Raw genomic sequence first — 23,322 nt, 5'->3', positions numbered from 1 at the left:
CTGAATATACCTCTTGCCCATCCTCTGGGTCACACCCCCCCCCCCCCGTCTTTCTTCCTGGACCTCCTGTCCCATGATCCTCTCGTATCCCCTTTTGCCTATCACCTGTCCAGCTCTCAGCTCTATCCCTCCCCTTCCTGTCTTCTATCATTTTGGATCTCCCCCTCCCCCTCCAACTTTCAAATCCCTTACTCACTCTTCCTTCAGTTAGTCCTGACGAAGGGTCTCGGCCTGGAACGTCGACTGCACCTCTTCCTATAGATGCTGCTTGGCCTGCTGCGTTCACCAGCAACTTTGATGTATGTTGCTTGAATTTCCAGCATCTGCAGAATTCCTGTTGTTTGTATGTAAACATAAAGTGTGAGCTGGCAATAGTAGATTGGGATGCTACATTAAGATAGAACAAAAAAACAGGCAGTGACTAACATTTAAGTCTTTAACACCTGATTTATGATCGGCCAGGAAGTTGTCCAGATTTGAGGACTTTTAAGTTCTGAGAAGTGATTGAATAGACTGGGCTTGCTTTTCCTGGAGCAAAGGAAGCTGACGGGTGTCCCGTTAGAGCAGGGGGTTCCCAACCCTTTTTATGCCATGGATCCCTACCATTAACTGAGGGGTCCACGAACCCCAGGTTGGGAACCCCTGTGTTAGAGGTATGCAAAAGTATAAGAGACTTAGGGTAGGTAGATTCTTTTCCCCAAGGTAGGGGTATGGTTCTGATACCCCTACCTTGGGGAAAAGAATCTACCTACCCTAAGTCTCTTATACTTTTGCATATGTGTTTAAGGTGGTAGGAAGGAACTTTTAAAGGAGATGAGAGGGAAAGATCTTCTGCACAGAAAGTGACTGATAGTTGGAATGCTCTGTCAGATGAAGGGGTGGAACCAGATACAGTCTCTCAGTTTACCTGGAGCGTTTGGGCAGATACGAGAATGTGCAGTTATCGTTGGCAAAGGAAGAGTTTTGTAAATGGTGGGAGTTGGAAAGAGTTTGACTATAGGAGTGAAGATGACCTATTAAAAGAGGCGTTTAAGCACTTGAATAGGCGAGACAAAAGAAGGAGGAGAATTAATACGAGCAAATGAGAATAGTGTAGATGGATGGAATGGTCAGCATGGGTCTGATAGGCCGGATGGCTTGTTCTGTGCTGTACGGCTCTATGATTCCATGAAATATCCCGCAAAGGCACAAAAATAACAGCAGAGAAAAGAGCTTCTCGGCTAAAAGTAAAAACACACAATGCTGAAATATATGAGAGGATGGGCAATGTCTTGGGTAAAAGAAACAGAATTAATGTTTCCTGTCTATAACTTTTCGTTAATACCGAGATAATTTAGAAATCAAACTTGTTTTCACAGATGCTGCCTGACTGTTGAGTATTTCCAACATTTTGGGTTTTTTTTTTTCTCTTTTTACTGTTTGATGTTGGTTGCATTAGATCAAAGGATCAGGCATGTAATAATGTTGCATTCACCCTGAGGTTTGGGAGATGTTCAGAACTTGCTGACCGAGATATTAATAAGGGAAGAGAAATATAAAAACAGACTGTGTTTAAAGCTTCAATCGTAAAATGGAGAAGAATAGCAACAGGTAGCATAGTCTTTCACAGACTGGGCCTGTGAAAATTCTACTCGGAATAGGGAAATTACAGGCAAATTAATAATCTTGTATTTGGCTTTATGGAAGAACACATGAAGCACACTCCAAAAGAAGTGGTCTACAGTGAATATGGTGCTGAAAGACATTAGTATGGGGGTGTGGGAAGGTGATGATGACATCCGTCAGTCTCGAGGGAGAATGGATTACAATTCTGGGTGGAAGGTATGGAGATCCTGAGATACCCAGTTGTCAAGATCCCTCTCAGCCTCACCGGTCTAGTCCAAAGGAAGGCAAAGCAAAACATTTGGCACCAGCTCGGCTGCAGGAGCTGCCAGAAGGATGTTCAGTGACGTCCAACCCCCTTAGGGGCTCCACTCCGGATTTGCTGTCTGCGTTTACTCCTGTAGCCTTTGTCTCTCCCGAGGCTGCCCACAAAGCAGTGGGGCTACTTGCTCACAGCTGGGGACCTGGTTCACAAGCACCAGGGCGTGTCCACTCACCGGTGGGCCTGCGTGCTACGTGTGCAGGGGCCAGACCTCCTCCTCGTCCTCTGTAGTTCAGCCTGAGTCCAAAAGGAGTTCAGTTTCCGTGTGTCGCCAGTGAGGAGGAGGCACTCCATGAGGCTTGCTGTTGGAGAGGCTACGTACTGGCAGGGAGAGACTTACACATTCAGCTCTCCTTCTTGCAAGACTGCTGGCCAGTGGTGGAAGTCGAAAGTGAGAGTGACAAGCACTAACTACTACACTACCACACTAGTGTCACAACAACCATTTGGGTGGGGGAAGAAATACTGGAGTAATGAAATTTGGCCAGTAATTCACAGATTCTGTGGATGTCTGTCATCCATCTCAAGGTTTTGAAGAGATGCAGATACAGCAGTGATAATGGATGACTGTCACCATCTACAATTCCACAGGTTCTGGGATGGTATCGCAAATGTAACCACACTATTTGCGCTTGCACAGCCACTCCAGTGAATGATATCTGTAATCTGTCAAGTAGGGTGCCGTGCACAATCCTGATTTGATGGAGACAGATGTGAGAGAACGGAGGAACATCTGGAGAAACTTCTGAGATGCCTTTCTCGCTGCCGCTGTTACTGTGTGATCCTGAATCTCCGGAGGGGAAGGCTCCGAATCCTCGGCTTTGCTTGTTGCTCGGAGGCCGGGACAGGGTCGAAGCGCTCGGCAGAGATGGTGCTCGGTGCTCAGTGTCAAAGGGCTGGTCGGAGGCTCAAGGTTTTCGGACGGACTCAGAGTCGGCTGGGGTCAGGTGCTTCCAATGCATCAACAGTTGTCGGTGCCTGGAGGTTTATGGCAGAGAGAGTTTCTTCCTCCTGCCGCCTGCTATCGGGGACTATCGGGAGTCGATCGGAACTTTGAGATTTTTTTTTATCCGTTCCCATGGTCTGTTCTTTATCAAATTATGGTATTGCTTTGCACGGCTATAACTATATGTTATAGTTATGTGGTCTTGTCAGTGTTAGTCTTTGGTTTGTCCTGTTTTTTTTGTGATATCACTCTGGAGGAACATTGTATCATTTCTTAATGCATGCATGCATTTCTAAATGACAATAAACGAGGACTGAGTGTCCTCATAATCTAATCTATTTAAGAAAGCAGGGTGGGAGAAGACATGGAACTGTAGACCCATTAACTTGTGCAAATCAAGGAAGACATTAGAACATCATTAAGGACATGACAACAGAACACTTTATTTTAGGGTAGGTCAGGGATTTATGAAAATAAGATCAGGTTTGGCATATCTATTTGAGTTTTTTGTTGTAAACTGAGTGACTAGGCAATTGGGATGTAGTGGGGTGTGTGGTGCATTTGGGCCTATCAGGAAAGTGTGCAAGGAAATGCCAACAAGAGATTATTAAACGGATTTAGAACATTTGGGATTGGGGATAATTTACTAGGTATAATCCATTAACAGAAACAATGAGTGGGGATTAATGTGTCATCTCAGGTTGAATCTTGTAACTGGAGGGATACCACAGGGAGTCCTGAGGATGGGGAGGGGTTTCTGGGGAATACCTGGGTGAATGGGCAGGGATGAGGTAGCTGAAGAAAGTGCAGTCAACTTTGGCAAAAGCAGAGTTTCTTTTGGGCTGTATATGTGATAAGTAAAATAAAATGAATCTGAGCCTTCTGAATTTATATAGAATTCTGATGAGATTGCAACTTGTTCTCAGTATTGTTTATTTTTTATATTTGTGCAATTTATCTTCTTTTTCACTTCGGTTATTTCTCAGTCTTTGATTATGTATCATTTTCCATAAATTCTTTATTTTCTTGTAAATGCCTGTAATAAAGTGAATCTCAAGCTAGTGTGTGGTAACCTGCATGTACGTTGATAATAAATTAACCTTGACTTTGATTATATGCAAGTCTGGTCTTCTGACCTATATAGAGGGAATGTGACAAACCATTCCCCAGAGTGATTCCTGGGATATCCCCTCAAGTATTGATCAGACTGAGCCTATATTCTCACAAATTTAGATCAATACAAGATCAGATTAAATTATCTGAAGTTCTCTTGGATCTTGACAGGGTTGATGCCGGGATTTTTCCCTTGGCTGGTATGTTTAGACCCCGAGATCACAGTGTCAAAGTAAGAAATTTGGATTGGAGATGAAAATAAATTTCTTTACTCAGAGAGCAGTGAACCTCGTAAACTCAGAGGGCTGCAGCAGCTAATCCATTCAGTATATCTTTGGCAGAGATGGATAGGTCTTTGGATGTTAAGGGAAGTCAGACTGATGGGGTTGTTTCGGAAACGTAGCAGAGATACAGTTCAGCCATAATCTTAGTGAGTGACTGAGGCAGGCACAAGGAACTGAATGTGTATTACTGTCTGCATTTAATTGAAGTATGTGGAATATCAGCCTGTTAATCGGAAAACATAAAATCCAAAGAGAGAATGTAGCTTCAGTGTAAATGTAGAAGGAGGTATAAAATACCAAAGACATCTTCCACAGGTTAACATGTTGATTTTGGAAACCTGTACTAACTTTCATGTTAAATGTATAAAAATGGAAATTGTCTGCAGCTGTGTTGCTGAAGGAAATATGCACTTTTACAGCTGAAAAATATTTAATCATACTTGAGAATTAAGGTGGTTAAATAATTGTCACAACTTGCCATACCAAAAGATAAATCTGCCTGTTTTTGCTTTCCTTTTAACAATATTTCTCTCCTTATCCACCGCCAAGCGCAAAAGCTGGGAAAGCGGCTCAGAGCTGTATTTTACAAACCTAATCAGATTTTTCCAAATGCTTTCCCTTTGAACGGATGAAGACGAGATCCAGCTCTGAGCACTTGGTGACAGCTTAATTTTCACAGCTGAGTTTCTCTCTGTTCACTGGCAGTTGTTTAATTACAGGCTTTCAGGGAGGCCACTGGGCATACATTGAGGGGAATCAGTGCTTAAACCCTGTCATTTAGTCAGAATGAGTGCAGATAGAACAAGGAATCTGGAAATTTTCACTGCAAGGTGTGAAGTGGACTGCGTGAGTCCCAGTGAGCAGATAATGACAGATGCCTTTTAGAGCAAGCTGGGACTGAATGGTGTCCAACTCTATTTCTGTCAGAAAAGTGATTATTTTTGTCAGTCAACAATAATTTTTTGTGTTTTTTTTCTCTTTCTTCTCTCGGTAAATGGTTAGGTATCTACGAGACCCCAGGTGGGACAATTCTGTACCACGCTCACACGGACATCGAGGCCTTCACCATGGACAAGGAAGTGAGGAAAATCAAACGGGATTTGGCAGTGAAGTTTTCAGAGCAGCTGTACAATGGTAAGCAGGGAAAAAAGTAGCAGACTATGGTTTATGAAAGTTGGAATGCTATTCAAACTATCCATTCTGGCTGTCCAAAATGCAAAGTGACTCTTGAGTTGTTATTACCTTTCAACCATCAGGCTCCTGAACCAGAATAGATAACTTCACCCACCTCAACTCTGAACTGAATCCACAACCTATCGACTCATTTCAAGGACTCTTCAACTTGTGTTTTTAGTGTTATTTCTTTATTTGTTTGTTTTTTTTTGTATTTGTGCAGGTTGTCTTCTTTTGCGCATTGGTTGCTTGTTAGTCATTTTGTGTAGTTTTCCACTGGTTCTATTGTACTTATTTTTTGTACTGTGAATGCCTGCAGGATAATCAGTCTCAGGGTAGTGGCTGATGACATGTACTTATTTTGATAATAAGAGACCATAGGACGCAGGAGCAGAATTAGGCCATTCAGCCCATCGAGTCTGCTCCACCATTCCATTGTAGCTGATCTTGGATCCCACTCAACCCCATACACCTACCTTCTCGCCATAACCTTTGATGCCCCGACCAAACAGGAAACTGTCAATTTTCACTTTAAATATACACACGGTCTTGGCCTCCACCGCAGTCAGTGGCAGAGAATTCTGCAGTTTCACTGCTCTCTGGCTAAAAAAATTCCTCCTTACCTCTGTTCTAAAGGGTTGCCCCTCAATTTGGAGGCTGTGCCCTCTAGTTCTGGATACCCCCGCCGTAGGAAACATCCTCTCCACATCCACCCTACCTAGTCCTTTCAACATTCGGTTGGTTTCAATGAGATGTCCCCAGATTCTTCTAAATTCCAGTGAGTGTAGGCCCAAAGCTGCCAAACGGTCCCCATATCTTAACCCCTTCATTCCCAGAATCATTCTCGTGAACCTCCTCTAGACTCTCTCCAATGACAGCACATCTGTTCTGAGACATGGGGCCCAAAACTGTTGACAATACTGGAAGTGTGGCCTGACCAGTGTCTTATAAAGCCTCAGCATTATCTCCTTGTTTTTATATTCTATTTCCCCTTGAAATCAATGCCAACATTTCATTTGCCTTCTTTACTACCACAAACTCAACCTATAAATTAACCTTCTGGGAGTCTTGCACGAGGACTCCTAAGTCCCTCTGCACCTCTGATGTTTGAATTTTCTCCCAATTTAGATAACAGTCTGCGCTCTTGTTCCTTTTACCAAACTGCATTATCGTACATTTCCTGATACTGTATACCTAATACCTTTTTGCCAATTCTTCTAATTTGTCTTAAGTCCTTCTGCAATCGCATTGCTTCCTCAGCACTACCTACTCCTTCACTCATCTTCATATCATCTGCAAACTTTGCCACAAAGCCATCAATTCCATTATCTAAAACAGTGATACATTATCTAAAACAGTGATAAACAATGTGCAAAGCAGCGGTCCCAATACTGACCCCAAAGAAACACCACTAATCACTGGCAGCCAGTCATAAAAGACCCCTTTATTCCCACTCACTGTCTCCTGCCTGTCAGCCATTCCTCTATACATGGTAGTATTTCCTGTAATGCCATGGGATTTTATCTTGTTAAGCAGCCTCATGTGTGGCACCTTATCAAATGTCTTCTCAATGATAGCCACTGCCTCTCCTTTGTACACCCTGCTTGTTACTTCTTTGAAGAACTCTTAACAGATTTGTCAGGCAAGATTTCCCTTGTCAGAAACCATGCTGACTTTGACTTATTTTATCATTAGTCTCCAAGTACACCAAAACCTCATCCTTACTGATTGACTCCAACACTTTCCCAACCACTGAGGTTAGGCTGACTGGCCTATAACTTCCTTTCTTTTGCCTTCCTCCCATCTTAAAGAGTGGAGTGACATTTGTAATTTTCCCAGTCCTCCAGGACCATGCCAGGATCAAGTGATTCTTGAAAGATCATGACCAATGCATCTGCTATCTCTTCAGCAACCTCTTTAAGAACTCTGGGATGTAGTCCATCTGGTCCAGGTGACCTATCCACATTGAGACCTTTGAGTTTGCCTAGCAAGTTTTCCATTGTAATAGCAATGGCACTCACTCCTGCTCCCTGACACTCACAGACCTCTGGCACACTGCTAGTGTCTTCTTCAGTGAAGACAGATGCAAAGAACTTATTAAGTTCACTACTTCCTTGTCCACCATTACTCTCTCATAAGCATCATTTCCAGTGGTCCAATATCAACTCACACCTTCCTTTTACTCTTTATATAACTGAAAAATCTTTTGGTACCTGGCTTTATATTATTGGCTAGTTTGCCCTCATATTTCATCTTTTCCTTCTTATAGCTTTTTTAGTTACCTTTTGTCTGATTTTAAACATTTCCCAATCATCCAACTTCCCACTCATCTTTGCTACATTATATGCCCTTTCCTTGGCTTGTATTCAGTCCTTAACTTCCCCTTTCAGTCATGGTTGTCTACCCCTGCCATTTGAAAACAACTACTTCTTTGGGACATGTCTATCCTACACCTTTTGAACTGTTCCCAGAAACCTCAGCCATCTCTGCTCTGCCATTGTCCCCACCAATATCCCCCTCCAATCCAGCAGGGCAAGCTCCTCTCTCATGCCTTTGTAATTCCCTTTATTCCATTGTGATACTGACACACATGACTTATGTTTCTCCCTCTCAAATTGCAGTATGAATTCAAACATATTATGATCACTGTCTCCTAAGAGTTCCTTTACCTTAAGCTCCCTAATAAGATCTGGGTTATTACACAACACCCAATCTAAGATAGCCATTTCCTGTGTAAGCTCAAGCACAAGCTGTTCTAAAAAGCTATCTTGTAGGCATTCAACGAATTCCCCCTCGCATCTGTTATTACAGATCTGACACTAACATCTGTTATTAAGGTTGAGGTTTCAGGGTACTTGCAGACTAATTATAATAAATTTACTCCAAGCTTTTGAACTCTTCTAAACTTTATCAGCTATGGCATTGCCTGCAAACAGGGACGAGACTGATGTGGCTGCCCCTAAAAAAGAACAGAGGAAATAAATAGAATTATTGGTTGTCTCTCAAGATTTCTTTTGATGCCACAAACTCCAAACTTCACAAGTTTTGCTTTGTTGGGAGAAAATTTAAACCGCACATGGTGCACGTGTACACAATGTGGGGTATGTAGATCAAGCTAAAAATCTAAGAAGCTGGGAGGTGATAGGTGGAAAAGGTAATGGGCTGAAGAAGAAAGAAGCTGATAGGAGAAAAGAATGGACCATAGAAGAAAGGGAAGGAGGGGGGCACCACAAGGAGGTGGAAGGTAGGTGTGGAGTAGAGCAGTGGGGGCCAGAGTGGGGAATGGACGAAGAGGGGAAGGGGAAGAATTACCGAAAGTTACAGAAATCAGTGTTCATGACATTGTGCAAGTGGGAATCTGGTTTGAGGCACTTCAGTTGTTGTAGATAGTCAACTTGAAAATGACACCTTTATCATCCACCTACTGCTTCCACAAGTTATCTGCTGCTCTCTCCCTCTCTCTTTAATATTACCCCCAGTGCCATGATCTCTTATCTGGCGAAGCAGCCTTCTGAATTGCATGCTGAATACCTTCTGAAAATCCAAACCTGTGTGGCTCTCCCTCTTTTCCCATCCTCTGGGCTCCCCTTCCCCTTTCTTTCTCCCTAGGCCTCCCGTCCCATGATCCTCTCCCTTCTCCAGCCTCATATCCCTTTTGCCAATCACCTGTCCAGCTCTTGGCTCCATCCCTCCCCCTCCTGTCTTCTCCTATCATTTCGGATCTCCCCCTCCCCCTCCCACTTTCAAATCTCTTACTAGCTCTTCCTTCAGTTCGTCCTGACGAAGGGTCTTGGCCCAAACCGTCGACTGTACCTCTTCCTATAGATGCTGCCTGGCCTGCTGCGTTCACCAGCATTTTTTTTGAGTGTTGCTTGAAATTCCAGCATCTGCAGATTTCCTCGTGTTTGGTTCCCCCTCTACCCACTTTGACTGATACCCCTTCAAAGAATGCTAGTGCATCTGTCCGATGTGATTTCCCTGCCCTAAAGTCAGATTGTCTCTGCGTGATCCAGTTTATTTGTTTTAATCTGGGCCACTGAATGCTTTTATTACTCATCTCTAACTGTCCTTGCACTGAACATCCTGCTGGGCTATTTCAGGGGGCATTTAAGATCACCCACCATTGGTGGATCAGCTGGCAGGTTTAAACCCTTCAGGACTAGATGTGTTTTTAAAACAATCCAGTAGTTTTGCACTCATTATTAATCTTTACCCACCATGTGCACTTTTGAAGTTTTCCCTCAAACCCAGCCCTTCAAAATGAAAGGAAGTTATTGTAAGAGAGGAGGCCTACCCATTAGAACATGGAACATTATGACACAGTTACAGGCCCTTCGGCCCACAATGTTGGGCCTACATTTAAACCCGCTCCAAGATCAATCGAACACTTTCTTCCCACATGGCTCTGCATTTTTCTTTTGTCCATTATCTGCCGTGGAATCTAATGGAAATAGAATATTAAATTCATTTTAGTTCACATTCCATTTATAGATTCAACTGTTGTGGACCTTGATTTTCAAGAATGTATTGAGTAAAATATATTACATAGCCAATTCAGGTGGATGGTCTACAACCACATTTAAGATTAACTTTTGGAGCTTTTTCACCTTTCCTTTTCAAGTGGCTTTGCTTCATTTTCTAATTTAATTTCAGACGTAGTCCTGCCTGACTTTTCCCATTCATTTTCTGAATTTGTCAGAAGGATCTATTCCTATGAGACCTGCGGTAACTCACCCCAGTGGCTTCCCGTCGTGAATGAACCATGCAGTGAATGTAGACAAGTTATTCAGTCACGGAGAGATTCACAGCTGAGCCAGTTGGGACCTTGATAAATGTCACTGCATATTTGCTCTCCATTCAGATACACATTGAATGGTGATTAAGAATAGATGCATTACCTAACTTGTTTTTTAAACCTTTCCTTACCTCAAGGCAAGAATCAATTACAGTCACGAATCATAAGATATAGGAGCAGAATGAGGCCATTTGGCCCATCAAGTCTGCTCCGCCATTCCATCATGGCTGATTTACTATCCCCCTCAACCCCATTCTCCTGCCTTCCCCCCGTAATCTTTGATGCCCTGACTAATCAAGAACCTATCAACCTCTGCTTTAAATATACCCAATGACTTGGCCTCCAGAGCCGTCTGCAGCAATGAATTCCACAGATTCACCACCCTCTGTCTAAAGAAATTTCTCTCATCTCTGTTCTAAAAGGACATCCTTCTATTCTGTGGTTGCACCCTCTGGTCCTAGATTTGCCCCACTATAGGAAACGTCCTCTCCATGTCCACTATCTAGGCCTAGGGTTCCCACCCTGGGGTGTACAGACTCCTTGCTTAATGGTATTGGTCCATGGCATAAAAAAGGTTGGGAACCCCTGATCTATGCCCTTAAATATCTGATGGGTTTCAATGACATCCCTATGCCCATTCTGCTAAACTCCAGCGAGTTCAGGCCCAGAGACATCAAACGTTCCTCAAGTGTTAACCCTTTCACACCCGGGATCATTCTCATAGACCTCCTCTGGACCCTCTCCAACGTCAGCACATCCTTTCTTAGGTAAGAGACCCAAAACTTGGGTCTGACCAATGCCTTATAAAGCCTCAGCATCACATCCGTAATCAAGTCCTCTCAAACTGAATGTTAGTTAGGCGGCATATCGGCAGCAAACTCTGGAATTGCCAGATGAGATGCTGCTCAGCCCTCTGAGTTCCTCCAGCAGGTTGCTTGCTGCCCCAGCGTACAACATCTGCAGTCTCCTGTGTCTCCAGTTTGTTATCTCGTTGATACGTGGTGGCCTTTAGTCACTGAAACCACTTGGGGAACATCTCTCTCAACACCCTGCATTCCTTGGAGTATCTTGATTCAAGAGTACAGACATTTAACTCTTCACGGGCTTCGGTCAGCTCCTCTGCATCTTTTTAATATAAGTTGTTCCAGAATGGTGGTTAACTTCCGTCAGCACCTAGCTTCAACAGTTGAAAAATTTCTAACCTTAGGGTATTTTCAATAGGTACGTTTAATGTCAGAGAAACGTATACAATACACATCCTGAAATTCTTTTTCTTCACAAGCATCCATGAAAACAGAGGAGTGCCCCAAAGAATGAATGACAGTTAACCGTGAGAACCCCAAAGCCCCCCCCCCAGCTCCCCCCTCCCATGCATAAGCAGCAGGAAGGCAGTGACCCCCCCCACCACCAGCAAAAATTATCAGCCCCCCCCCCCAACGAGCACTCAGGTGTGCAGCAAGCATCAGTGAAGACACAGACTTGCAGTACACCACAGGCTCTTTCTCCCTCTAATAAGGGGAAAAGAAGTGTCCCCATTTCACAGCGAGAGAGGAGACATAACAAACAAGAAACTTATTTAACACAATCAGCAGTCTTAAGATTCTTTTTGCAGCTGGTAGTGAGCAGTAGGACCAAACACGGCAAAAAAAAATCTATAGCAATGAAGGCAGGAAATATTAGCAAAATCAGGGACTATGTGCTATGGGCAGGTTCCAGGGGCACACACGATGGTCCAATGAACGATTATCATGAGGAGAAAGTTTTAAAAATTTAACCAACAGAAGCTTGTTTCCAATTGTTGGAACACACAGACTTTGAGTGTCGGGAAGATCTGGTTCTACACGAGCTGTTGACTGACACTCACACACAAATGAAATTCATTGAAGGAGCGTTTAGACCAGGGCTTCCGAATCTGGCATCCATGGTCTCTTTGGTCAATAGTAAGGGCCCATGGCATTAAAAAAAAGGTTGGGAACCCCTGATCTAGACTCGCGATCTGCTGCTGGATGTTGGTGTCTGTCACCGAACATGTGAAGTGCCTGGGAAACTCAGTAGGGAAGTTATGAACTTCATTTACAAAACTCTCAGATGGGCACATGGATGACAGAAAAGTGGAAGGCTGTTTCGGAAAGAAGGTTTAGATTGATCTTAGAGTAGGTCAAAAAGTTTGCAAGATATCGAGGGGCAAAGGGCTGGACTGTGCCAAGTGCTCATGGATGGGCCCCCTTTCTTGCTATAACTTCTTTCATTCTGAAGGCTTGGGTTTGCAGGAAAACTTCAAATGTGTGCATGGTGGGCAATCAGTTAATAATGACCAAAATAAGAAAACAGCTTCTGATGATCAGATTTTAGAAAAGCAAGTAGGTTGATATAAACTTCTTTACAGGCAGAAGGGTTAGCCTATCAGGAAAATACCAAGTATGTTAATTGGTCATTGTAAGTTGTCCCATGATTAGGTTAGGGTTAAATCAGGGTTGCCGGGCGTTGCTGGGGCAACAAGGCTCAAAGGGCTGGAAAGGCCTACTCCACTGTATCTCCAAATAAATAAATAAATACAATCTCTCTAATTGCTACAACTAGCCTCTTTCTCCAAGGATTATTTGCTTTTGTCGAGTTGAAATGAACATTTGAAACAGACTTAAATCCGTAAATCCTCCTCTTAGGGTCCGGCCCAGGTGTTTAATCCTATTGTCTTTTTTTTAATGAGCTTGAAATTGATAGGATTTGTTTTATTAATGTTTAGATGTTGGTTACAAAGAAATAGCACCAACCTTGGAAGAAGAAGGTGAGATCAATGATAGAAATTACCTGGAACTGGAGATGAAAGGAACGTATTCTGTGCACCTGTAAATATCCTCCCTCCCACACTATATAATCACTGAAGTGGTTGTCCTACTGCAGAGAGCTGTCACTGAGCCACCGTTCTAGCTGAGGAGAGACAGGAAATCATTTAGAAAATCACCTTATTTTAGAACTGTTTATAATGTATAATATAGCATCAGGGAGAGACCGTTTCTGCTCCTGGCCTGTCTTGCATTAGAGTGTTATTATTTTCATCATCTACATTAAATACTCACTCGTTTGAGTATCAGTAATGCTTTTTCACAATCATAGATATTTTAGATCTCAGTTTTCAAATGCTAAGTTCTGATTTTAGAGATTTCAAAATGTTTTTTTTTGTCTAAAACAATTTCTGTCGTCTGTTTAACATGGGGAAATCAGTTAAATAATTTGTTATGTTGTCATAGATTTGAGGGAGCAAAATATTTTAAATCCCATTTTGAATTCTGTCAGCAAAGCTTAATGCTAGAGGATTCTTAACTCTTCTCAGTCCCTTCAAAACTTAATGGCAAGTTTTTAATAAGATTCTACTGAACCCATGATTTAGACTTACTTGGGTTTCAATAGCACTGAACTCACTGTGTGTTCTGGAAAAGGGACAAGCCGTTGGAAAGGAAAGGTTAGGCAATAATTCCTAAGGTTAAGTGGGTGATTGAAAGATTTGAGAGGTTAGTCCAGTGGCAGCCCCACACATACCTTTATTATCTAAGAAACACTAAATACCTAATTGCTTTTCTTCATTAGCAACAGCAGACTTGACAAGAATGATGTTTTCAGGTGTGTGGAGTGGCTGGGTTAATGTTACATCCCTGAAACTACTTTGTCAGAGACCTGTTCCTCATAGAAGCTGCTGTGTTACACTAAGGGGTTATAAAGCATGTGAATACGATAGCAGATGATTTTGTTTTTGATGAATGTCAGCTGAAATTTTCAGAATACCTTGTTGAGGCAGTAACAACACTTGGCATCGTGACAGAATCAACGTGAAACAGGCTTAGAGTTCTCAAGTGGTAAGATGTCAGTTTCAGTCGGCCTTTCCTTTGTGGAATTCCCTCGGTACCGAGCACAATGAACTGGAAACATTGTCATTTTGCCTCTGGGGCTAGAATTTAAATAACGCCAGACCCATGATGATAAACTCCGGATCCGAACGCAGTAAAGGTCTTAAGTGAAATGAGTTAAGGCCGCCTTGGTTTGTTTCTCATCGAGTGAGTCTCTGCGACAAAAACAGCCCATTAATTATCCCTGCGATGTCAACCTGGCCAAGAATTCGCAAGATGTAAGAAATAGAATGAACACACCAGTGAAGTAATGAATGTTGGCTTAGATACTTTATCATTTTGAGCAACGTTTATCTGATGACTGCATTTCTATGAAATCCCTTTTTTAAAATAGAATTTGAAACTTTGTGAGTGGATCATAGAACACAGCCCAGTACAGACCCTTCAGCTCATGACATTGTGCCAAACCTTTAGCCTATTCTAAATCAATCTAACACTTAGCTCCTACATAGTTCTCCATTTTTCTATCATCCATGTCTAGGAGTTTATTCAATGTCCCTAATGAAGTTCATAATTTCCCTTCTGAGTTTCCCATGCATCTGATGTGCTTGGTGACGGGTGCTGACACTAACAGATCATGGGTCTAGACGCTCCTTCGCTGAATTTCTTTTGTATGTGAGTGTCGCTCAATGGCTTGTGTAGAAGCAGATCTTCCCAACAGTCGACATCTGTTTTTCCACAACTGGAAACAAGCTTCACTTGGTTTTAATTTAAAAACTTTCCCCTCATGATAACTGTTCCTTGCACCATCGAGTGGCACCCTGGAACCTGCCCATAACACTAAATCCCTGGTTTTCTTAATATTTCCTGCCATCTGCTTCACTGCTGTTAGATCTATTTTTTTTGCAGTGGTCGGTTCTGTTGCTCACCACCAGCTGCCAAAAGACTGTCAAGATTGCTGTTTAAGTTAAATGTAAGTTGTGTCTTGGATGCAGTAAGTGGAGTCATTCGGTGTAAACCAGAACAGGTCATGTTAGTTCATGAGCCAAACATGTAAATTGTTCCATCTTCTGCATCAGTCGGCACTCTGAGTACTGCTGACGGTACTGGCTGTTACATGACGGGAAGGATAGTGAGAGGGTGCAGACAGAATTTAGACCATAAGACCATAAAATAAAGGAGCAGAATTAGGCCATTCAGCCCATTGAATCTAGTCCGCCATTCCATCATGGCTGAACCGTGATCCCACTCAGCTCGACACACCTGCCTCCTCACCATATCTTTGATGCTCTGACTGATCAGGAAATGGTCAACTTCTGCCTTAAATATACCCATAGACTTGGCCTCCACCACAGTCTGTGGCAGAGCATTCCACAGATTTACTACTCTCTGGCTAAAAAATTCCTCCTTACCTCTGTTCTAAAGGGTCGCCTCTCAATTTTGAGGCTGTGCCCTCTAGTTCTGGATACCCCCACCGTAGGAAACACCCTCTCCACATCCAAAGGGTGATTGCTGGAACAGAGAGCTGTAACTATGATGAAAGGCTGGGTATATTCTCACTGGAATTGAGGAGTCTGAGAGGTGACCTTAAAGAAATTTATAAAATGATGAGGGGCATAGATTGTTTGCATAGTCCAAATCTTTTCTTCCAATGCAGTGAGTCTAAAACTAGAGGGTGCAGGTTTGACAGGAGGGGAGAAATTGAAAGGAGGTCTGAGGCACAGAGGATGGTGAACATCTGGAATGAGCTGCCAGAAAAGGTGATGGAGGCAGAAACAATTCCAATGTTTAAAAGGCATTTGTACAAGTACAGTAGGCAGTCGTCGATCCCAGGGGATCATGGGTTTGTGCCTCTGGTGGACTGTGTTCTCTCCAGGGCACAAGCCTGGGTGGGAAGATTTGAAGAACCGGCTGTTGCCCATGCAGTGGGCTCCCCCTCTCCACGTCACTGATGTAGTCCAAGGGAAGGACAAGCACCAATACAGCTTGGCACCAGTGCTGTCGCAGAGGTTGCCGGAGTGAAGTTGTGAATGACATCAAACTGCCTTAGGGACCCCGGCTCTGGATTTCTTCCTCAGGATTTTCTCCCAAAGCCTTTCCCATGGGTGGGTATGGCCACAAGACAGCGGAGGTTTAAAATCAGATTTTTCTTTCTCCTAAGCGGGCTGCCATCCAAGGCTGACGAGCCCCACCTGCCTGAAGCAGCTGGTTTTGAGGCGCCAGTGGTCCGCCTTTGCCCCCTCTCTTGTCGGTAGAAACAGTTCCGCCGGGCCTAGTAGCTAAGCCACGGGTGAAGGCCAAGAGTTAGACTTGGTTGTCAGAGGCTGTTAGAGTCGCACACCATTTGGAGCAGTTTATAGGTAGTGGGAACTTATCCCCACTACCACCCCCGGCTATGACAACCTTAGGAACCATTTGTACAAGTATGGGGACAATAGAAGCAAGCGGAGGGAGATGGTTCCAATGGGATTAGTGTAGATAGGTGTAAAGAGGTGTGTCAAAAGGGCCCCATTCTGTGTTGAGCAATTCTGTGCTTCAATGAACTTGATTCCAACTAAGTTTGCAGGTACAGAACTTTTCAACCTAAAGATACACTTGCAGTTTATTAACAGCAGAAGTGTTTCTCTGTTACAGATACATTTTAGTTTCAAAGAAAATGTACTTGGCACTACTAAGCTGTTTACCATCCTTATGGAAACTGCATTACAGCCATCATCTTGGCTTGGGATAAGGTGGTTCTGTGATATTACTCATTGCAAATGCATTGTCTTCGGAGGGCTGAGTTGGAAGGATGCTTTGATGAGCCCATGGTTGGATTCCTGAAGCGACGAAGCTGTCCTACAAGGAGAGTTTGAGTTAGTTAGGTTTCCATGCAATTGAGGTGAGCTGAATTTGAAGTGATTTCATTGAAATATTTCGTTCTCAAGGGACTTGATGGCTTAGAATTTGGTGGATGTTCCCTCAGATTGAAAGGCTGGGACTAGGGTGTTAGGATTTGTGCTGTTGTAGGAGAAAGAGTAGTGAGAGCTAATAACTAGTGAGGTTGCTGGCCGGTGGTGTAGTGGGATCCACACCGGACTGTGAGGCGAGTGATCCCCGGTTCGAATCCAGTCGGCCACCTTGCACATTTTTCATCCGTGCTGGGTAGAGCATCAAGCTAGCAACTTGGCCTCATAAAAATGCAGACAAATGTCAAAGAAATGGCAAAGTTGTCACCCAATGCACCACAAGGCTTGGAGAGGAACAACAGCAGCCTCAGAAAAGAAGGGCGTCCTTTTAGAATGGAAATGAGGAGGAATTTTTTTAGCCAGAGTGTGGTGAATCTGTGGAATTCTTTGCCACAGGCAGCTGTGTGGGCCAAGTTTATATGTATATTTGAGGCAGAGGTTGATAAATTTTTGACTGATCAGGGCATGAAGGGATATGGGGGAAAAGCTGAGGCTTTATAAGGCACTGATGAGGCCTCACCTTGAGTATTGTGAACAGTTTTGGGCCCCTCATCTTAGAAAAGATGTGCTGACATTGGAGTGGGTCCAGAGGAGGTTCACAAGGATGATTCCAGGAATTAAAAAGTTATCATGTGAGGAAGGTTTGATGGCTCTGGGTCTGTACTCGCTGGAATTCAGAAGGATAAGAGGGGGATCTCATTGAAACCTTTCGAATGTTGAAAGGCCTAGACAGAGTAGATGTGGAAAGGGTGTTTCCCATGGTGGGAGAGTCTAGGACAAGAGGGCATAGCCTCAGGATAGAGGGGTGTCCTTTCAAAACAGAGTTGCAGAGAAATTTCTTTAGCCAGAGGGTGGTGGATTTGTGGAATTTGTTCCCACGTGCAGCTGTGGAGGCCAGGTCACTGGGTGTATTTAAGGCAGAAATTGATAGGTTCTTGATTGGACATGGGATCAAAGGTTATGGGGAGAAGGCCGGGAACTGGGGTTGAGGAGGAGATTTCAATAAAAAGGATCGGCCATGATTGAATGGCGGAGGAGATTTGATGGGCCAGATGGCCTAATTCTGCTCCTATGTCTTAAGGTCTTATGGTCTAAAGCAGGAGATTGGGACTGAGGGGAATATCAGATCAGCCGTAACAAAATGGCAGAGCAGACTTGACAGGCCAAATGGCCTAATTCCAATATCTTATGGTATTATGATCTTATAACTGGTAAGACGTGATGTGGATTGTGCTAATGTGGTAACAGGAAACCGCAGACAAAAGCAGAGACATGAAATGTAGCAACGACAACACCCAGATTTCAGGAACTTCAGTAATTATATTACAGCGTTCACCCATCATTGTAATAGAAAACTGGATTTACGATTAGGCCTGTGGATAATCATTTTGTTTTGTGGTCTGATATTTAATTAAGTCTTCTCTCACCACATTATGTGTCAAAATATCGCTTTACTGCAACGTTCCCTCTAAGGAGTGCGCGTTTGCTACAAGCGCACAAAGGAATTTAACTGCACATAAAAAGTTGTCACCTTCTACCTCATTGGCCTGTTAAGTATATTGCACGACCGTACACAAAGACCGTACTTTTCCGGTCTCTGATGCAGACGGTGTCGACAATGTGAAGTTTGCAATGATTTGTCTGCAGATTTTAGAACTGGCTTATTTAAACTGTTTTTATTGAAGGAATTATTCAGCCTGCACATGTTGTTGTCACTGGGCAAAAAATTGCACGGCACAAGATTTTTGTGCACACTGGTCATTACAAATTAGAGGGAGCATAGTTTTTTCTGGTAATCTCTTCAACTGAGGTTATAAAAGCTATGCCAAGCTCATGCCCAGTTAGTAAACTCAAAATAATCTGCAGACGCTGGGGTCAAAGCAACACTCACAACACGCTGGAGGAACTCAGCAGGTCGGGCAGCTTCGACGAAGGGTTTCGGCCTGAAACGTCGACCGATCTTTTCCACGGATGCTGCCCGACCTGCTGAGTTCCTCCAGCGTGTTGTGAGTATTGCTGATGCTCAGTTAGGTCATCTTTGGCTGGTCTCCTGGTGCGATATTTCACCTTCTTTCTACAGTGCCTGTCATTATGGCTGAGATGAGAAATGACTTCACGTAAAGTTGTGGATCTACGGACCTCCACACACTATTGAGGACCGTCATCGAGTTGGAGATCAATAGATCTTTGGATACTGTGGGATTAGCGGGATACGATGATAACACCGGGGAGTGGGATTGTGGTAGAAGGTCATCAATGATCCCATTGAGGGGGTAGAGGAGACTTTAAAGACCAAGTAATCTCCTCCTGCTCCTGTTTTCGCATTGTGTGTGTAAGTCAAATGGACAGATGTGCCTGTGATAGCTTGTTGTTAACAGAGAGAGCAGAGAGAGAGAGAGAAACTGGAGATTGCCAGCTCCTTTGAGCTCTAATTAGCAATGTTATTTTGGAAAGAGGCTACTGGTGAGCATCGACAAAAACGTGTAGATTTGCAAAATGAAACATATGGGCCTTTGATTTCAATCGTGATAAGTAATAGGTCAGGCCTTGGCTATTCAGTTAGATTTACTCGAAGGTCTGAGGAGTCCCTCATGGGATACTTCAACAAGCTATCAGGAGGCCACGCCAAGCCCAGAAGAAAACAGGTTCAGCTGTTCATTCACAGCTCAAAAGCCTGCAGGATGAATTTGAACTGCCCTCTGTGGCTTCATTGTCGGGGCTGGTGGGGCTGGACAAAGTTGAAAGGAGCCATTCTTCAACCCTTTCTTTGGGACTCCCTCTCCTGTAATGAGTTTGGTGATTCCCAGTAGATTTGTGAAATTGTCATGTGGTGACTTTTTGTTTTTAGATGTTAAACACCCAACCCTTTCCCAGGGAAAAAAAAAGTAAATAAAGAAATCATTCATACAAACGTTTGCAAGTCGGAAGTTTTACGTAGAGCTGATTCAAATAGCCCGATTCAGCAAAGGCATCAAGATATTGTCAACCCAAGTTAAGCAGGCACATTCCAGCTTATTATTAAATTGGAGCTGTTTGGAGTATTTGAAGTTGAACCAATAAAACTACTTATTACAGGAAACAGCCCTGACACTCTGTTGGTAAGAATAGTTTTGTTGCTCAGGTACCAGTGCAGTGTGATGTAGGTACAGTCTACATCACAAAACAGAGATTGTTTGGTTGACGAATACCCTGAGGGGTAAAGCAGTGGAGCTGGTGCATACTGTTATGTCTGCTTGTGGATTCGTACTGGGCAAATTATGTAGCCTGGGTCTTAAGAGTTGTCAGAATCCTTTATATTTAGCTATTTATCCATTGATAGGTTGGCTTTCTCTGGCTTAGAGTCTCCAAGTCAGCTCTTAAAAGTTATTTAATCCATCTTCAATATTTCATGTTAGCTGTGTAGATTTCTAGTTTTGTTAAACTGTGTGTACATGCCTACTGGAAGTACCAGCTTTACAAAAGAGAACCATAGGGAATAGAAGGACCGTGTGTCAGTGTTTCATTGTCCTGGTAATGGTGGCTTTATCACAGACATTTTTATGACCAGAGTTATGGAGTGACATCTCCTGGTAACAGTGGAAAGATGCACTCTGCTCGCGAGTCTCTGCTCCATTACACCTTTGTGGTGTTAATGTTTGAAGGTCTTACAGTACTCTGCTTCTTCAGACAAGCATGCTGCAGTGAGCATTGAAGAACAGAAAGGGACAGTGACCCCTAACGCATCCGTTCGCTCCATTCTCCCGTTCCTCTCTCTTGTCTCTCTTGTGTGCAGATGACCTGCCATGAAGAAAAAGAACAAGGCACTTCTCTAGATCAGCGGATGAGAGAGGAAGTGGCCCAGTTCTGGCCTCTTTAAAGAAAGTGAAAGAATTCCCGACTCTATAGCTTTAATAAGTTAGGATTACTACCTTGCTGCTATTTCCGTTCACTTTTTTATCTTGATATTAGGTGATGATATTCTTTAATTTAGCTTTGGGTCTGTACAAATATGTGCTTTGAGAGAAAAATGGAATACGATTACTGTTTACCTTAATGTGGTAGCGGCTGGGGAGAAAGTAACACACACACAAAGTGCTGGAGGAACTCAGCAGGCCAGGCAGAGTGAACAGTCGACGTTCTGGGCCGAGACCTTCACAGGTTCTGCCCAGCCTGCTGAGTTCCTCCACTCCAGCATTTTGTGTGTGTGTGTGTGTGTTGCTTGGATTTCCAGCATCTGCAGATTTTCTCTTGTTTGTGGGGGAGAAAGTTAGCAAGTTTTGTACACCCGTAAGCTGGGGCAAAGTAGGGGCAGTGACATTTGCCAATACTTGTCCTTCTATTGACTGTGCCTTTGCACATCTTTGACTACAGCGCAGGCAAGAGGGCTGGAGAGGAAAATGAGCCCTAATAGATCTAAAAACATCTCTCAAAAATTACCCACCAAACCACACAAACATCCTTGTGTTTGAAATTGTGGGTTGCTGAATTATTCAGAAAGCTGACTACAGCACACTTTTGTCACCTATGCATGTAAGTTTTCACGTCGTTCTGCAGTGCAGCCCAGATACAGCAGCTCAGTAGGGGCTAATTGTGTTTACTTTGCCAACGTTCTCTGCATTTTTTTGGGGATTCAATCAGTGAATATAACAACGTGCTGCACACTTAATAAATGTATGGCTCCTGATGCTTTCTCACTGAAATGACTTTTTAATTGTTTCCAGTTATGCCTAACACTCGTTTGAAAATTACTTCTTGATTTGGTAGGCTTTTGGAACAGTCCTGAGTGTACTTTTGTCCGTCACTGCATCAACAATTCACAGGAGAACGTCGAAGGGAAAGTTCAGCTTTCTGTGCTCAAGGGACAAGTTTACATCCTTGGTCGGGAATCACCTACTTCTCTGTACAACGAAAGTCTCGTCAGGTGGGTAACGTCACAGTTTATGTTTGGTTTGCAGTGTTGTTTGAGCACCGTGGAAAATTGAGTGCTGAAAATTCCGATCACAAGATACGCATGGATGAATAAGAAGTACTTGCCCAGATGAAGGGTCTCGGCCTGAAACATCTCCATAGATGCTGCCTGACCTGCTGAGTTCCTCCAGCATTTTGTGTGTGTTAACCATTTGGTCTCTTGATTTCAAAATATGCACTATAAATGTCCCTAATATAGCATCTGGAATTATTCAAAATAAATACCACTGTTGGGTCCGATTTGCATTTCATTGCAACCCATTTGGCATTTATGAATTAAATTAATGACCAAAATCTCCGATTTGAAGGTAAAGTCAAAATACAAAACCAGGAAATTTAGGAAAGGAACTGTGCAGTTAGGATCAGCTTTGTATCTTAATAGTAAAGTCGGTTAAAAGTTAAATCACTATAAATTACTTGTTGCCCAGAAATATAGGAAATGGACCCCTGCTTTATGAATTTGTGCCACTCTGAACTGTCCACAAACTGAGTCACATCCAGAATTTAAATTTTAAAAGAATTGCACTGATATGTTTTCCTGGCATAGTGAAAGGGACAGTATTCAAAAAGCTAACAACTGGCATTTGCTTCAACATTTATGCTGTAAAAAAATTGGAAAGGTGGGATATATTTTTGCATCAAATCAAAAGTTGTGCATCTTGTGCTTGAACTTGATACCGTATTCCTGAGTGTGTCCAGTTTACCCACGCTGACTTCAATTACCTCCAATGTCCTTGTAATGCATGCTTTCCAAACTGCATTGAAATATTGTGCTAGGAACTAAACTTAAGAAGAAATGACTGTTCATGGTGCAGTTATGTTTGTTAATGTAAGATTTTTGTTAACATGGTTTAGGAATTCATCCGGTGCTTCTGAGTGAAATTAGGTTATATTCATTTATCCAAGTATAAATCAAAGTTCAAGGTAAATTTATTATCAAAGTACATATATGTCACTGTATACTACCCTGAGATTCATCCTCTAGCTGCCATACTTAATAAATCCAATCACCATAATAGAATCAGTGAAAGACCACACCAACAGGGCAGATAGCGAGAAGGCAACAAACCATGCAAATACAGAAAGAAAGAAGAAAATGAAATAATAATAATAAATAAATAAGCAATAAACAGCGAGAACATGAGAGGAAGAGACCTTGAGAGTGAGCTCATAGGTTGTCGGAACAGTTCAGTTATGGGGTAAGTGAAGTTGAGAGAAGTTTTGGTTCAAGAATCTGATGGTTGGGGTGTAGTAACTTCCTGAACCTGGGTCGTGTGATTCTTAAGGCTCCCGTGCCTTTATCCTAATGGCAGTGGCGAGAGGAGGGCATGACCTGGATGGTGGGGGTCC

At 43.0% G+C, this 23,322-nt stretch overlaps 1 protein-coding gene across 1 annotated transcript in view; it reads left to right on the top strand.

Annotated features, from left to right (window-relative positions):
- The window catches only part of ass1 (argininosuccinate synthase 1), a 185,751-nt gene that overhangs the window by 148,671 nt on the left and 13,758 nt on the right, over positions 1-23,322 (top strand). Inside the window, exons 12-13 of the mRNA XM_063073558.1 lie at positions 5,270-5,401; positions 21,769-21,925. Coding sequence (XP_062929628.1) covers positions 5,270-5,401; positions 21,769-21,925 — 289 coding nt within the window. The remainder of the gene's footprint in view (positions 1-5,269; positions 5,402-21,768; positions 21,926-23,322) is intronic.

The sequence above is a fragment of the Mobula hypostoma genome, chromosome 21, assembly GCF_963921235.1.
Source record: "Mobula hypostoma chromosome 21, sMobHyp1.1, whole genome shotgun sequence".
Classification (NCBI taxonomy): Eukaryota; Metazoa; Chordata; class Chondrichthyes; order Myliobatiformes; family Myliobatidae; genus Mobula; species Mobula hypostoma.
Note: the sequence above shows the minus strand (reverse complement) of the source record. Positions and strands in the feature narration are given on the sequence as shown.